Source organism: Amblyomma mixtum, chromosome 1, assembly GCF_055824585.1.
Source record: "Amblyomma mixtum isolate Tamu chromosome 1, ASM5582458v1, whole genome shotgun sequence".
Lineage (NCBI taxonomy): Eukaryota > Metazoa > Arthropoda > Arachnida > Ixodida > Ixodidae > Amblyomma > Amblyomma mixtum.
Window position 1 is genome coordinate 257,504,634 of NC_143012.1, and position 17,059 is coordinate 257,521,692.

At 48.0% G+C, this 17,059-nt stretch overlaps 3 protein-coding genes across 5 annotated transcripts; 1 reads left to right on the top strand and 2 right to left on the bottom strand.

The window, feature by feature from the left end:
* Positions 1 to 4: 4 nt before the first annotated feature.
* LOC149371561 (uncharacterized) lies at positions 5 to 3,309 on the bottom strand. 3 transcript variants are annotated; one of them, XM_089565846.1, is made up of 3 exons: positions 3,181 to 3,309; positions 2,359 to 2,516; positions 5 to 541 (listed from the first exon to the last, which is right to left on the bottom strand). In XM_089565846.1, exons 2-3 carry the CDS (start codon positions 2,427 to 2,429, stop codon positions 370 to 372), a joined length of 243 nt encoding a protein of 80 aa, XP_089421972.1. In that variant the 5' UTR covers positions 2,430 to 2,516; positions 3,181 to 3,309; the 3' UTR covers positions 5 to 369. The 3 variants fall into 3 exon arrangements, with proteins under 3 accessions (XP_089421972.1, XP_089421971.1, XP_089421973.1); XM_089565845.1 differs by having other exon boundaries at positions 3,154 to 3,288; XM_089565847.1 differs by lacking the exon at positions 3,181 to 3,309 and having other exon boundaries at positions 2,359 to 2,444.
* Positions 3,310 to 5,854: 2,545 nt separating this feature from the next.
* On the top strand, positions 5,855 to 8,141 carry LOC149371562 (NIF3-like protein 1). Its single transcript, XM_089565848.1, has one exon. It carries the CDS (start codon positions 6,248 to 6,250, stop codon positions 7,157 to 7,159), a length of 912 nt encoding a protein of 303 aa, XP_089421974.1. The 5' UTR covers positions 5,855 to 6,247; the 3' UTR covers positions 7,160 to 8,141.
* MCTS1 (malignant T-cell-amplified sequence 1 homolog) lies at positions 7,146 to 15,705 on the bottom strand. The gene is made up of 5 exons (XM_089565849.1): positions 15,515 to 15,705; positions 14,835 to 14,987; positions 8,593 to 8,827; positions 7,549 to 7,616; positions 7,146 to 7,255 (listed from the first exon to the last, which is right to left on the bottom strand). The coding sequence occupies exons 1-5, from the start codon at positions 15,523 to 15,525 to the stop codon at positions 7,174 to 7,176; spliced, it is 549 nt and encodes a 182-aa protein (XP_089421975.1). The 5' UTR covers positions 15,526 to 15,705; the 3' UTR covers positions 7,146 to 7,173.
* Positions 15,706 to 17,059: the final 1,354 nt, after the last annotated feature.

The following is a 17,059-nucleotide window of genomic DNA, read 5'->3' on the forward strand; positions in this document are numbered from 1 at the left end:
AGTATAAACGCAAAAAATCAACATGTTTATTTGCACGGCACTTCGGCATCCGCAACTAGCTGGATTTTCAGGTAGCGAGGAGACCTAGGAGTTTGACCTGGCGCGCAGGTGAAGGAAACTGTAGCCACTGGAAATGACGCACCTCGCGACATGGGCACGAAGATGCCGTGGACGTCAGTTGCGGTGACTAGTGTTGCCTGCACAGTGGGAAAGCAATGTCCGCCTACCGTTACAACAGCATGGAAGCATGCCTCCACAGACTGCACTCCACGAGAATGCTATGCCAAGCAATCTCATAGCGCGCGTAAACAATGGAGGTCCAGTTTAACTGGCGGCCCCCTCTTTGGCAGGCATTCGTGGGGCGTCGCACTAGCATCCGTGCACTTCGGCGAGCCAGCTGTCAAAGTCTCGCGGCAGGTTGGTTGGCGGCGTCCTCTGCTGCTGTGGCAGCTGCTCGACGGCCGGCCGAAACCGCTTGACTTCGTTAGGTGAAGGGGGTGCCACCGGCATGGCTCGCTTGAGGCCACAACGGAACGGCAGCCTGCGTGTGAAAAAGGAGTGTAACTGGTCTCTGCTTGTTGGTACTGGTAGCGGTGGTACTGGCAGTGCTTGCATGCTTCAGCCACAGTCTGACCGCTGCAGCTGCGTCGTCTTTGAAAATGCTTTTTCGGTTCTGCGACACTTTTATCTATTGTGAACATGGGTCAACGTTTGCTTGCACTTTATCCCAAATTTCAATGAGCCTGGATTTTGAACCTTTAATTCGTCCTCTGCTTTCTTCCATCTGCTAGCAGGTGATTAATGCTGCATATGAAAATCTTATTGTGCACTGCATGCAGCCATACCGGAATGCTGCCATACTGAACTGTAAAAAAAAAATGAAAATGCAGTGTTTTTTTTTCGACTAGAACACTAATATCATGCACGAGCAGGGCAAAACTACGCGAAAACGTGTTCGCCTGCAGCCGCGCCCGCGCAGCTGCTCTGGCTGCCGCCTGTGATATCAGAAAACCCAATAGCATTTAGAAGTATAGAATTAGACCGGGAGGATTTTATCGCACCACGTGATCATATATGTTGAACGCTATTTGAGGGCGAAACCAGCGCTGCGTACAATTAAGCTTCCCAGTAAACTGCAATCCGGCATCAACTACTGCTCACGACGCGGGTGCTATCATCGCCGTAGAGCAAGTTTATTTCGTGGGCACAAGTTCGGTTTGGTTTGGTTTATGGGGTTTAACGTTCCAAAGCGACTCAGGCTATGAGAGACGCCGTAGTGAAGGGCTTCGGAAATTTCGACCACCTGGGGTTCTTTAACTTGCACTGACATCGTACAGTACACGGGCCTCTAGAATTTCGCCTCCATCGAAATTCAGCCACCGCGGTCGGGGATCGAACCCGCGTCTTTCGGGCCAGCAGCCGAGCACCTAACCACTGAGCCACCGCGGCGGGGCACAAGTTCGCCCAATAAACAGTATGACTATACGCCCGCCCACCACCACGCGACTGCATTTTCGACAAGATGTTGCATGCGGTCACAGCCTTCATTCCTGGTAGCATCTTAATTCTGGGAGCAAGGGCTCGTCTGCCAATTGTAAACAAACACATCTGCGAACAAGCGTGACAATATACAGACACTTCCGTATTTATCTGCGGATTTATATTTAAAAAATTCCTCTGCGCCAAATGCTGTCCTAATCGAGAGCACACATCGCTCACAGAGTATCCCATAATATTATCTACATTCTTTAAGATGCAGTTAAACATCAGCACCTGCCTGATTCTTTGGAATTACTGAAATACTAGTGTCGCACACGCTGGCACAGTTGGTTATAATTAACTCTATGGGCTGAGCAGCCGCGCGCATCGAGGCACCATAAACCGAAACAAGAGGCTGCGCCCCCTGCCGGTTAGAGAAGCAATCGGTGCAAATTGTGCAGTTCCTCGAAGATGCCGTTTCGTCTGCTCGTTAAAATTAAAGTCAAAATTAAGAGCGATCACACCTCTAACGAAAGTTAAATACCGCAAAAATGCAACATGCAATTCACAACTAACGCGCAACTCACCCTCCCACCGAATCAGCTGCTTGGCTCGCGTCTGAACTACTCACGGCCGACAGAAGTTGCTCCTTAATTCTACAAAATGCAAGCAAGTATCGATGCTAAATTACATCTCAAGGAACAATATACCATAATATACTACCTTGTGAGCGATATGTTTGCCCTCGATTAGGCCAGTACTTTGCGCAAAGGATTTGAAAAAAAAAAAAAAAATGGACTGATAAATACGAAAGTTTTGGTATACGACGTGCTTGGTTACATTCAAGCAGTCTGAAAGAAAAAAAAAAAAATCGCTTGCCTGTGAGCGTCGCCCGACGCTGCTGTCGTCCTCTGCATGAGGTCGCGCTCGAACCAGTCCATCGCTTCCATGGCCGCAGAACAACGCTGATGCAGCTGCGCACGAGGCGAGGAGAGCGCCGCAGAGAGCTCGTCTTTTGGCACGCGTTGATCAAGCCGCTGGAAACAGTGAATTAAAATGAATATATCGCATGCTGAGCTCGTTGTGAAAATGTCCGCGACTAATGGAAGCGGAATTGAGACCAAGCCAGAACTTGCGCCTGCAAGAAAGTCGCAAACAGCAGCAGACGACACACTGGCCACGCGCGCGTGCGTGCAGACGCGCTTTTTGGCGGCCGCCGGCAGAGGGCGCGAAAACGAAGAAGCGGCGCTCATCGCGGAATTTTCCACGGCCGGCAACTCAAAAGAGCCGGGGAGCCGCTTTCGCTCCGCAATAGTGCTCTTGCTTTTGCTTTTTTTGAGAAAGAAAGTGAAGGGGCCGTTAGCGACCGGAACAGAGAACTGCAAGGCGCGCTCTGGTTCTTTTGTTTTGTTAGCACAGAATGAATTACGTACAGACCCACACATGTGCTATTTTGGAGCCACGCTGCCGCGCGTTCTCTTAGTCATTACATATGTATAGGTACCTAAAAAAACAGCACTCACAGTAAACGTTATTCGTGCGATCTGTCCTCCCCTCCCCCAACCCTCTCTATTTTATATCTGTAAGCATAGCGGCACACATTTAGTTTTTACTTCTGCGATCGAACACACCGTTAAGTATATATATGCTACGTAAAATTTAAATAAGCGTTACCGATTTCTGGGAGCGGGCAGCGAATACCTTGGAAGCGAGAAGAATGGTGTTTTTGCCGGACAGCAGCAGTAGTTCTTCTATCACGACCGTCCGGCTGCGAAGACTGCGCGCGGTGTTCTGATCTTCCGTTGGCCTCCGAATGCGGCTCGCGCATTGGGCACCTAGCGTCCACAAGGAGAACTATGCGCGTGCTCGAGTCGAGCAGGTTTGGTAGCAGTCCAGGTCGACCACTGATATGTAATGCGCTTGAGCTTTGATGTTTTGTTTCGCACTCGAAGCTATAGTTTCAGCAAGTTACAGAAACGATGTTCATGACCGTTATCCTGACACTACTGGAAAAATCTTTTCTAGACCAAAGAGAGCTACGTGCAAGCGGATGGAATATATATACTTTCCCATGCATGGATCGAACTGCTCGAGAAAAAAAAACAATGGAGATTTGAGACATGCGCTCTGCAGTTCTCTCGGCAAATGCGTCACGCATCACGGCGTTGTATGTTTTATATGTCGCATAAACGCAAGCGGACCACCACATTTACATAGTTGATGGTGTTCACTGCGCTTTTCTTTTCTATACTTCCTAGTTTATGCATAAACCAGTTTAAACTTCCGCTTCTGTCAGTGTTGCCGTGCTTTCGCCAGCGTTACCGTCAGAAAGTAAAAACAAAATGTGGCTAAATATGCGTAACCAGCTTGAACCGACGGAATGGTACCCGAAAAAGTCGCCAAGATCGTTTTTTCCCGCTCTCGTATGCGATTAATGAGCATCATGCGCAGAAAATTTGTGCGCATACGATATCGTGCTTGGCTGCGCAGCTAGCGCAAGCAATCACACAGATGCAGATCACACGTACAATGTCACAATGTATATTGCCGTCGAGACGCAGATTAAACACTAACGCCAACATGTGAGATTATTGCATCTTGATTTTCTATTCCCAGAAGAAGTACTTGTTGCTGTTGCGCTTTTGTATACTACTGTAATCGGCCTAATTATTCGAGCTGCAAATTGCTGAATAAAGAAAACGCAAAGATCACACAATTTAAAGTACGACACAACGACTGAGCACTCATTGAGGCTGTAGCGTGATCATGCACCGACGGACGACTTGCAATTTGCGGTTTGATTTTTTTCTTTTTTACTTTTAGCCGGCAAAGCCGTTACGCCACGTGTCGTCATGGTGCCGATCAAGCGGACGGCTGTAGACGATTTCAATTCAGAACGTTAAAAGTACAGGCTCAAATACTAAATTATATTACTAAAATGCATTAAATAAGATTTGGGAAAAATGAACCGCAACAATAATTTTTTGGGAATTTTCCGCAGGAGCTGGGGTTTTCTGCAGTAGCTTCCGTTTATAGCTTCCGACCCCGAGCAAAACAAACTTGAGCAGATCTCGAGTGTTCCTGCATATAGTTTCTGAAAATTTAACCTTTACACCTACAGGTTTCGTAACCGCGTAACTATGAGTCGAAATGTGACCGTTACTATAAGCATTTGTTAGTGACCGGTTACGTGAAGGAAAAAAAAGTAGCGTCCGGCGATAACGCGATAACCTTGAAGCTAGAGTCACTTAAAGTAAAAAGGAGAGAGTGTCACCCCTCCCCCCGCCCGACCCCCCTCCGACCCGTCATTACACCACGTGATAGCGTGCGATGATACCGCATGCGCAAACTAGAGCGGCAAACTGTGGACCGTATGCTAGGGTGGCTATGCTGTCGATCATGGAGGAAGAAAAACTTGCTGTATATACCTAGACGCCCACGCCCTGGGCCGCGCCATATGGGCCGCGCAGACACGCGTACTAAAACAGCAAACGCCAACACCTAAACATCAGAGATTGACACGGAGAGCGAAAAACGGGGGAGGGAGTGGCTTCGTGTGCTTGCGAAGGCTGGCCGCCTGACGTCACGCCTCCTCCCCGAGTTTTTTTTTGACCGACTCTCTCCTTTTTACTTTTTATGACTAGGCGATTAGGCCAACTTGGCTTTAAGCACTTCAAGACTTCAAGGTTATCGCCGGACGGCCGGACGCTCCCTCCCGAGTTTTCTTCCTCCGTGAGTCGCTGGCGCCTTAGCAGCTCGCCTCAAAAATGCCTCAAAGCCGCTGGCGGCTTTTTCTGCAGTCTCGACTCAATGACGGCCGCTGGCGAGGGCGCCAGATTGCGAAACTGCTTCAAAAAGAGACTAGTTTCAACAGCCACTTTGCGGATTGCTTACAGATAGCAGCGCGATCTGGAAGCAGCAAATGAAAGCTGTTTGCGCATATCTCTGCTGTCTCCTGAAAAGCTTTTACTCTTTTGCTTCCTTTCTCTCTTAATTTTTTTGAACTGTCATTGAATTTTTGTTAATCCACCTGTTTCATTGATTTTGTTGCAGGCGTTTGAGGGATTGTCACGAATCTGGTGTTTGCAACTTCAACACTGCTTGAACATGGTTTATATCATTCACCATGAGCGGCGCGGCAATCGGTAAACACTCGAATCGTGGCTACCTCAAACTGCCGTTCTTTTTTATTTATTGATTTTAAACAGGGACAATATGGAAAGTTCCCACCTTCGGAATTTAGCAGCATGCTTTCTCCATCATTTTGTTGCAGAAAGCTTTTTTTTCTTTATCTACGTAATTACTGGCGCTGAGAAACAAAGAGGAAGGTGGGTGAAGCATTTGTGTGCTAAGCAGGCACAAAATTGATAGTGATGATGGTGATAGTAGACCAAGGAAGTTTAGTAGACAAATAGGGCATTCGAGATTGTGCTTACGTGCTTATGCCTCGCAAAGCTTCCCATCAATGAACTACATTGTTTATGTGCAAACTCTACGAAGACTAGGTTGGGCTAGACGGCTGTCGGCACCGTGAAATTGATGTTTTCCTACATCAACTATATGCCCCGGGAAGAAAAGGAAAAATTACTGTCGGGTTGCTCGGGTCACGTCGCTGCTGCTTTTTAATCTCCATGGCTGATGCTGTAACGAAACTGCACGCAACGCGCGTTAGTTTGTCAGCGTTGCATGCTAGGCGAATCCTGCCGGCGTCTATCCCAGTCTATCCTGCCGCGAATAAAGCGAAAGCATCGGAGTTGCACTACTGAGCATGTTAGGCTATGTGTCCACTCTTGGGCCGCTTGGGCTTCGTTGGGTATTTGCTAGACATCAAAAGTTTTCGCACGTGCGTGTGAGCTCGCGTACACAGAGGTGGGCGCATCAGGAGCGCAGTGGCAGCACAATGGATCTGAAGAAAGTGGTCGACATCCTCGAGCGCATTGCACCGCCCTCGACAGCGGCCTCGTGGGATAACGTCGGCCTGCTCGTGGAGCCCAGCGGTACGCCCGTCGTCGAGAACGTGCTTCTCACGAATGACCTGACCCAGCAGGTGATGGACGAAGCTGAAGAGCGGAACGCCCAGCTGATCGTTTCCTACCATCCGCCCATATTCACGCCGCTGCGGGCGCTTCGTCAGTCCGAGTGGAAGGAGCGGCTTGTGATCCGCTGCCTCGAGAAAGGCATCGCCGTCTACTCGCCGCACACAGCGTGGGACGCGGCCGACGACGGCGCCAACGACTGGCTCGCTGCCGGCCTGGGCGGCAGCGGCTCGGAGCCGCTGGCGGCCGACGGTGGCCGTCGGCTGCACCTTGCACCGCCCGTGCCGCTGGACGAACTCGCCGCACGGCTCGGGGAACACGTCGGCGCACCGGGGAGCCTACGACTCGCCCTGGCCGCGCGGCACACCACGTGCAGCGCGGTGTCGCGCGTTGCCCTGTGCGCGGGCTCGGGCACGTCCGTGCTGCGAGAAGCGTTCGGCGAAGCCGAGCTGCTAGTGACCGGCGAAATGTCGCACCACGACGTGCTGGACGCGACGCAGCGTGGAGCGTCGGTGCTGCTTTGCGAGCACGCCGTCTCTGAGCGCGGATCACTGGGCCGCTTGGCTCAACGGCTACAGCGGGAGGCGCCCGCGCTCGCCGTAGGCCTCTCGCAGGCAGACACCGGGCCCCTTCAACTCATCTAAATCACTTTATTGTTTCACTTGACCGGTTTCATGTGCCACAGGCCATCGTTGAGGTAGTGCACGTTGTCCACGCCGATACCCTTGTTGATGCTGGCTCTGCAAAAAAAAAAAAAAAAGTTGCACGTTACTGTGAGCACAGGCATCCTCCACGTTGTTTACAATACCAGGTCGTGTTCATGACATTAACGATGTGCTCATAGTGCAGCAGTTTTTGCTGTGGTTTTTGAAGTTCAATTCTGTTAACGAAATTACTTAGCACAACTAGCTAAAACCTCTACAGAAATTTGTAAGATGGGCAAAATGCAGTCCTCTGTAAATGATACTGCCTGGCTCCACAGACACGGCTAGTGGACTTCATGTGGCAGCTTAAGAAGCAGTTCAAGACTTACATGTCGTCTGTGGACATCACTGTGTAGCCAACAGCCAGTGGGTGCTGCTTGCCTTCAGCCATGATCGCCTACAAAGACAATTAAGGACCACAACACTGCTGCCTGCGGCCAATAAGTTGCAATGCCTACAGCCTTTCCACCTTGTTCCTGCTGCCAGATGTCATAATGCGTATTTTTAATCCTGTTACTATCTGCATATTTCTCTTTACTGTTGTATATGCACGCATTGACCTTTGTTGCTACGAAACCAGAATACCTCATCTGTAGTTTTGAGCATTTTCTAAAAGCAATGCACACATCCTGAACTGGGTTTATTCGAGGTATTTTCAATGCTCCGCTCTGGCAGACTCTGACAAAGCAGTGAAAGCCTGAACAGGGTGGTCTGGGTTCCCTCTTTCAAGGCATACATAGCTCAATGACATTTCCCACCTTTGCGAAAAATGACAGAAATAGAGCCATATTTTGGTGAAATTTAGCACAGACCTCCTCCAATCTGCTGTGTTGTTGCAATGATGCAAGTGACCCCACTAGTAAGCCTGTGTGTTAAAAACTGAATTGCCAAGCTGTGTGAATAAAAAGCATTTATCTTTGTACCTGGCCAACATATCTGTTAAAACCTTTTAGATGCCACTCACAGTTCTTGCCCGGGTTGGTAGGCCGACCATGACGTAAGGCTCACGCCGAACGAGACCTAAACTGCCAGTAAAAAATTATTTTCAATGAATTATTCATGCTTTGCATTGTGGTTTTGAGCTCATTTTCGTTATTACTAGGCTCGTAAGCCTCTTTCAAGGCAAAAAAAAAAAGTAAAACAGACACCCAAAAGCTTTGTGTGTTGTACCACTCTAAGAGTCCTTTACCTAGTGGGCAGCCATCTCTGCATGGTTGGAATGGCCGTCTCACTCCATGTCACACATGCAAACCGCAGTTCTTCTGTGGCTCCACCACTGCGTTAATTTTGTCACAAGCCATCAATCCCAGGGCGGGTTCTGCTACGGCCAAAGGGAGCCTGATGCTGCATGTACGAAACACCAGCAAGGATACGACGACTGTGCCCTTGGGCACACGGGTCATCTTGGCACCAGGTGACGTGAGACCTGGGCACATGATGTTTGCGCCACTGAGCACAAACCGGATGGCTCCACGGTCCACCTGCAACCACGGGCACAGGAAGGGGTACTTGTGCAGCAGTCTGAGCGTGGGGAAGTATGACCCCTCGCGCTGACGGAAGAACAGTAGCTCTCCTGCCCCATTCACAAGGATCTCCACGTGGTCATGGCTGGGAAAGAGGCAGACAACACAAGTGACAGAAAAACTTTCGACCAACAGGTGCTCTGTAAAGAGTTGCTGTCCCCATGGTTGTACCCTTTTAAATGCTTTAATGCATCTGACATCTGCACTTGTGCACTTTAGTGTCTGTAACGCCTGTCGTTTTCTGTCCAAGTGCAAGATTTTCTAGGGCCAAGCTGGCCTGGCAGAAGAAGAGGGAATGCCATATTATCGAGGTAAAAAAGGAAGAGGAAAATAGCCTCAACAGAACACAAGAGCTCCTGTGGGAGCTCCCATACCAAGAATAAAAACTGGAAAAGCAGGGTAATCCACCATGTCCCGCCATTTCTTGTCCAAGCTCACTTGAAGAAGCTGAAGAATATGGAGTGCAATGTTAACCAGGTGGGCTGGAATGATAAAGTAGAAGGCAAAGAAGATAACCTCAACAGAACATACGGGGCTCCACAGGAGCTCCTATTGGCAATTTCACGACCTAGAGGGGATACTTCAAGCAATCCAGTGTGGTGCTGCTATGGAGAAGCCTGTCTGTGGGCAGCCTAGGTAGAGTTGCACTTGTCTTAAATTTTCATGATAAACTTATGCTTTTTGTCGATGGTGGCAACATCGTGTGAGCCAGCCTTGCGTGTCGAGGGAGTAAAGGAATAAACGAAATACAAGGAAGAAATCTGTGTTTGGTGTTTGAAAACGACTTTCATGAAAGCAGAGTGCTAGGTGGTTGGAGCAAGCTTTCGATGGAATTTAAAATCAGCAGCAAAGACGAATGAAGACTCTCATACAACAGGCGAATGATAAAGCTAGAAGAGCAATTTTTTTGCATCTAACACTACAGATAAGCAAGACCAAGCGACTTTCATGCTGGCTGCGCCGAAAAGCTATGAAAGTTTGGCAGTCACGGTCGCTTGAGTCGCAAGAACAATGCGGTCGCATTTCCTATGCTCTGTTTTCACAGAGCAATGAACTAAGGCTGCTATGACAATCCGTCCTTACCATCTGCCCATCTGACTGACTGATGCCAGTGATAGCCGGGGCGTGGGGCGATAACGAAGTACAAAAAGCATTAAAACGAATAGAATTTGAAAGAAATCTTCCTATCACCCCAACCACCTTTCTGTGGATAACACTGCACCATACTGCCATACATGGATGCCTTAATAAGGCCTTTCAGTAGTGTGCTTAGCCACATTTTTAACAAACAGTGAACCGTTTTACATAGGCTCTTCTAGTCCAGGCAAATCATCTTTTTAGAAACATAGGCTCAGTGCCTGGTAAGAAATGCGATGGAATGGTCATGCAAGCATTTCATTTCAGCGCCGAAACTTCTTGTTACCACCGTCCATATTTGCCGGCACCAGAAAACTCACCCAATGACATTTAGCTGCTCTTCTATGCTGTTAGCGTGCAAACATGCATGCAACAGTGCTCCTAAGATACATATTTTTATCAGAAAACTCTGACAACATACGAATGTGCCAGCAAATCGCTCGGGCAACGACGCAAATGACAAGGCTCTGCGTACGCCGTTCCTTTTTTGATTATATTCAGATACAAGTCAAGAATGCAGCAATGATTGCACCTCAGCGGAGGCCCTCCAGCCAACGGAGTTGACCATTCGCCATGATGTTGCGGTTAAAGGGACACTGAGGAGAGCACTATTAATATTTTTTTTATAGTAAAATCCGATAGTTCGGCATGTCATGGCTTTGTTGCCACTTGGCCGGCAGCGAAAGATGCATTTATTTCTAAGAAATTTGGATTCGAAGTTGAAAAAGTTTTTCCCGCCGCTCTGATTCAAACTTGAGATTCTCCTATGACGACACAGGACTAAGAGACGTGAAACGTGACGTGCGCATGACGCAGCGCAGACTCCGTGATTTCTGGCGGCCAGCAGTGCGGCCCAGCAGCAGCCGAAAAGAGAGCTACCGCCAGCCGCACGTTGAAGGCATCTATCGGCTATTGCGGCCGTCGCTTCGTTTACATTTGCACCGGCGTTTTGCCAGCGTTACGATGGATCTCGTTCTCGAAGTCGTCAACGAAGTTCTCGCAAATAGACACCTTTAGCATACCGTGTACCTTGTTACCGCTAGCGGAATACCGGGAGCCCGCCTACCGCCGGAAAACAGGCGCTGATTTGTCCCGATGCTTCAGGAGCTCGCATAGCTGCCGGGCACATGACGCCATCTGGCGACGTCAAGGAGATTTGCGCATGCATTGGCTGCGCCTCAGTGATTCATGGCTTCTTGGTTCCTGGTGTTGCTAGAACCATTCGTTCTAGCAACACTGTTTTGTCCTATGATCTCATCACGCTTGTACTTGCGAGTTTGGCCTGTGGCGGCGATACCTGTATTTTGGTTCTTGCTCTTTTCTACGTTACAAGAGCTTTGTTGTCAGTATGAGTGGCGTTTTTGTAATCAGGAGCTGGTATTCTGTCGATACAAGCCAACTTCAATTTCTCCTCAGTGTCCCTTTAATAACCTAGCGTGACATCACAGGCAGCTATGAGATCATTCATGAGATGGAATTAATTGCAATGGTATGACAGTCAGTTGACGCTATCAGCTGAAGGTCCTCCTTTGAGGGGTATTTGCCGCTGCCTTCTTGAGATGTATCCAACAACAGTTAGCAGTGCTCTCGCAGCAATGCGTCAACTTCATGAAAATGGCCAATGGAAAAGAAGAGCAGAGGCAGGGACCACTTTGTGGCGTAAGGAAGAGGAGGTTATGGGGTGAGGAAAGATGCATGAACACCTGCAGTAGTATAGTCCAGCATTTGCAGACATGACTTTAAAATGCTCAGCAAAATGACAGGCAACACTGACATTTAAATACTGAGCAAAGGCAGCAGCAAGAAGGAAAAAGCTGCAAGAAAAAAAAAAAGACGACAATGACTAACAAGCTGTTCACTAGCTGTGCAATTTAAAATTGCTCAACAATTCACTAGCTAAGCAATTTGTGGTAAAGCTCGCCTGTGCTGCAAATAAGCATATTTTTTTAGCTCTTCAGTCGAACCATAGGTTAGCTAGCAGTAGTGCTGATACAGGTCCTGATAGCAAGAAAAGTAATTAAATGTGTACAAGTGCACAAACCTGGACAAGCACTTTGGCTCCTGCAAGTACAGGCTATTCATGTCGCGTCACGGGTGCCATTTTGTTGCCCAGCATGTAGCTTCAGTAGTGCAGGCCAGAGCAAGAGGCAATAATAATGATGGTTTATGGGGTTTAACGTCCCAAAGCAACTTAGGCTACGAGAGATGCCGTAGTGAAGGACTCTGGAAATTTCGACCACCTGGGGTTCTTTAACATGCACTGATAGTACATGTGCCTCTAGAATTTCGTCTCCAGACACTAATAATATTAATAAATCAAAAAGGCAGTAACACCTTTCAACGTGTCGGTGGCCTTTCACACATTTCTCCTATCCGTGATATGAGGATATGATGTGAAGTAATCAATCAACTGGTCCGTAAAATCATCAAGGCAGCTTTGACAGCGAGGCTCTCCACAACCATTGTATCAGTACACCGTCCGTAACATTAACAAAGAAGGAACTAGAAATGTTGCAATGATTGCATAACTTCTTTTGTGATTTTAGAGTGCCTGAGCGATATTGGTGAGACACATGTGGTTGTGTAAATGGCATAAGAAGCTGTGTTTCTTTGAAATAAACTGAGTTGTAAGTGAGCACCTGTCTCCAGTTCTGTCCTGCCGTTTTGCGTTGTTCCATCACAAACACAGAACTTTACCATGATTTTACAGCCACCAGCAGCCTAATTTTCTATTCCTGCAAGGGACCCAGTCAACCTATTCCAAGGGACAGGTTTTTTTATGCGCGCATTCCTCCTTTCAACGATATGAGGGTTTGGCGTGAAGTAATCAACCATGCAAATTCCCTTATCAATAATACCACAGCACGGAGATTTGAACATCACAGTAGACACTAATTTTGAGGAAGTACTTCTAGCTGCCTACAGCCAGGTGATGAACGTTTGTCTTCGGAGTTTCAGAAGGACACTGTCAACACAAACTACAAGAACCCAAACGAAGTAGTGCTGTGATCTGGAACTGTTAGCCTGTGCACACAAAGCCCTGAAGTTAAAATGAGGGGCATAGTTTCTAAAACTCTCAGCAAGCAGAGCACCACCATTTTTTGTGAGCATCTCAATTTCTGGCAAGGCGTGTATTGGGCAATCAGGAAGATGCATAAATGAACGACTGAGAGAGCACTGTTTGGCAACGGAATCCGTATCGGCGGGGGTGGGGGGGGGGAGGGGGGGGGGAATCTTAGTGCGCACTGCAAACGTTGTTTTATCGAACGGCACCCGTGACCCTGACCCTGTACCTTGCACACCAATCTTCCAAGAAACAATCATTCTGGTACAATGAAAACCCAATCGGAACGTGAAATTTTTGAAGCTATGTGCGTTGATAATGAAGGTTCGAAATACGTCAGCACCCGCCTGTCAATCTATCACAAAAAGAAATGTTGTTCCTGAAGCGGGGCATTGCTACTGCGCGTGTGTGAGTTTGGCATTTTTGAGATGTCTTATATTGATTGTTTTTCGAATAAACGGCAGTTGAAGACTAGCGTCTGTCCTGTGTATTTGTGTTCTTGTCCCGTGTGTTCACTAAGCGCAAGCAAATATGACGCTGCAAGGACTGGCAAAGAAGTTATCTAAGCAATCAACGGCTCGTACCTCTTCTGCCATCACATGTCCTGTTAGCTTTCTGTTGAGGCAACAATGTTAACGGCCATGAGGAAAAAGAGAGTAAGTAACACATTCACTGCGTTGTGGGTCACCGGTGGGTCATATCGCGTATTCATGCTCTGCAACACAAATACCAGTGCGATGAAGCCATGGGACAGATAAGGTTTTTCAAACAGCCCGTGAAAAACTTAAGTTCCAGGTTGCTATTGCAGTCTGTCGTCAGCTCCAATAAGTTGGCCTCACCGGAGCCTCACTGGAGGGTCACACTGCACCCAAGAAAAAAGGGTGGCTCACCGATGGGTCACAATGCACAGGGATTAGGGCACCGAAAATCGCTGCCACAGAGAACGTGTTAGGCCTGTTTCATATGCATGCCATTTTTGCCTGTGACACTGCAAATTTTGTCAGTCTGCGACTGGGCAGGGTCATTGGTCTAACCACAGGTAGCTTGTGATCGAGTTTCGTACAGTTGGTATACAGACGCAGCGTCAGTGTGTTTGCTCAGCGATTGACCAATGGGGAGCGCCAAGACGGCGTGCGACGTGGGGTCACGAGGGAGCTGCTGCCGTGGTGGAAGCAAAACTGTTATTCTAATCAAAACATACGAAATATTACCTTTCATCTAAAAGTACGCTAATCATAACATCATCAACACATTCCATGTAGCGTTTCTGCCGTGTTTAATTATGGGCTGCCTATGCGAACATCAAGCAACCTTGTGTGTCCCTCCGACCGAATTCTCGGGGTACACGTTGCATGTGAAAGCAATTACCAAAAATCTCACTGCAGCATCAACAACTAGGCAGACTATTTTCGTTTTAGCCACAGCATATGAAATGGGCCTTAAGCAAACACATATGATGTGCTGTGCAAACAGGTCATCTCTATTGGGCCTGATTATCTGCACTCTGACCATATTGCTCTGGTCCTATAATTGCATACTTTGTACTGCAAGAATACATGCAGCCTTCACAAGCAAGCTCGTTGAATATTTCAATCACGAACATGAAACTGAAATAATTCCTCAGAATTTGCATTCGCAAAACAGCGACATTAACTAGTGCACTGCCCCACAGTGTGTTACAAGGCTCACAAATAGCATGAAGAATGATTCAGCACTGCAGCGACACTGCTGGAAGCATGAGAAACATAGTATTGGCACTGAGGTACGGTTGGCTCGAGTTCATTGAGTACAGCACAACACAAAAGGAGAAAAGGCAGTGATGGCGTTGAGGGACTTTCAGGTTGTCGCACAGAGGACTTTGCAGTGGCGACGTACAGAATCATCCACCTACCACTTCACGATTCGAAGCAGATCCTTTTTCGGAAGTATCTGGTTGATGTAATCTTCAGCTTGGGGAAACTGTTCCAGAATCTTGCCCTTAATCGCCTTTTGTACTGACGACTTGAGTTGCGTTATGCCGGACACATGTTCCTTCTCATCGAACCTGGGAGCATAACAAAAGCAACGAGTTCAGACGGTGATCCGGCACGATGGGCCAGAAAAGGCCCGCAAAAGGGTTGCACGGTAATGACGAGGGCTGAACGTGTCCTAAAGTCCGGAAAAGACAGCCCCTAGAAACGCGAGTCAAAAAGCAGGCCACGTCTAAGGCAATCCTTCCAAACCGAAAAACTGACTGATTCCTTCTACGGTGCAGCTCAACCGTGATCAATTGGCGTAATACGCTAGTGAAGTAAATTTTATAATTCGTTATGGCTAGACTTCCGTCCAGGCGAAACAAAAACCGCCACCGCCCTCTGCTACGTCCAGACGGAACAGCAACTGTCACCTAACCGCTAACGACAACGAACCCAACCCGACTACATCCGATGAAAGAATAAAAACAAAACCGTGCAGCAGCAAATCCTGGTACATTCTGCGATGCTACGTACTCACACGTTCGGACAGAACTCTAGCAAGTTATGCCGCTCCTTCTGGACGTAACGCTAGACATTCCAGTTTAGAGTTGCTTACTTTTTAAACATGCTGCTTGTAGTTGCGATCAACTCCCCTTCTCTGAGTAATCTTGAAACCGTTGACTCCCGTTCATGCACAGCGTCCAAACCGCTCACAATCCATACAGCACGGCGAAATTGGCGAAATGCAGCTACTCGCAAACAGCACCGGCTGCAACAACCGACCACACCACACCACCAGCTAACAGCTTCGCTCGTCTTAGCTTGAGTTGGCTTTCTTGCGCCAGCCGTCGAAATAACGCAGAACAGTGCACTATCAGATTTCACGAATTAACTATTTTCTAACTAAATAAATAATTCAGTAGCCCTAGCGAATAATAATTTGCCTTAGCTGTAGGCTTGTAGGCTGTAGTTTTTTTTTGTATCAGGGACAAAGTCGTGACTGAATCAATGTTCTTTGTGGAAGTTTGCGCTGTCACTGCATTTGCTTAGTTGGGTTTATTCGCTTAGCAAATGCGCACAATTCGGAGCTTGTTCATAACTGTTCATGGCGTTCTTGCTCTTGCCAACGTTACTAGGCTCGTGCTTCTTGCTGTGCAACCTGTGCAGCATAACAGGCTGTAGCGCCGGTAAATGCGCCTCTCAAAATAATTCTTCTGGCGACATCGCTGCCTTGATCGGGCTTAAATGAGAACAGAGATAGCATTTTGAATGGGGCACTTACTTACGTGCCTGATTAGGCCAGAATTAACCGGAAATGCACATCGTCTGCGGCGAAGAACCGAAACGAGAACCGAAATGAAAGAAGGTTCTTCCACGTGACCTAGTAGTTAGCGCGCGTGATTTGAATGGAGCGGTGGTTCTGCACGTTAGCTTTGCGGATCCCATCTACCACTGCTATGACCGCGGCCCCTTCTCGCCCGCAGGCAGCATCGTCATAGGCTGATTCCTCAGAGGGGTCTTTCATTAGTTTGCGCTCGAGATGCATACACCCGAGCGGCCGTAGAGACCCCGCCACCCGGAGACAAAGACCGCCTCATCGCCTACAAGAAGCTCTCTGAGGCTCCCAGACTAAGCAGAAGGATCTATCCACCACCAGATAGGTCCCTAACACCCTCGGAATGTAGGGAATGGCGAAAATCCAGGCCAATCGCTTCTTCCCTTATATTACTCTGCATAATGAGCTTACAGGCAGGCGACCCAGATGCGACCCAGACGTGGTGATTCATGTATTGTAATGTCTTACGCATCAGTGCAAATAAGCAAACATGCGACCAAATTTAGGTGTCTATAATCCTTTAAACATAACTACGCTATCTACTCTTCGGCTGTTTATGAACAACGGCCACTTTTGTACCTTGCTGCGGTTATGCGAAACGACTATAGCAACGAAATAAAAAGATTACTAAGTCTATGTTTTAACGTATCATCATCATCATCAGCCTAACTGCGCCCACTGCAGGGCAAAGGCCTCTCCCATGTTTCTCCAATTAATCCTGTCCTCCGCCAGTTGCGGCCACCGTATTCCTGCAAATTTCTTAACCTCATCCGCCCACCTAACTTGCCATGCTTGCCAATCCACTCCTTTACCATTAAGGACCAG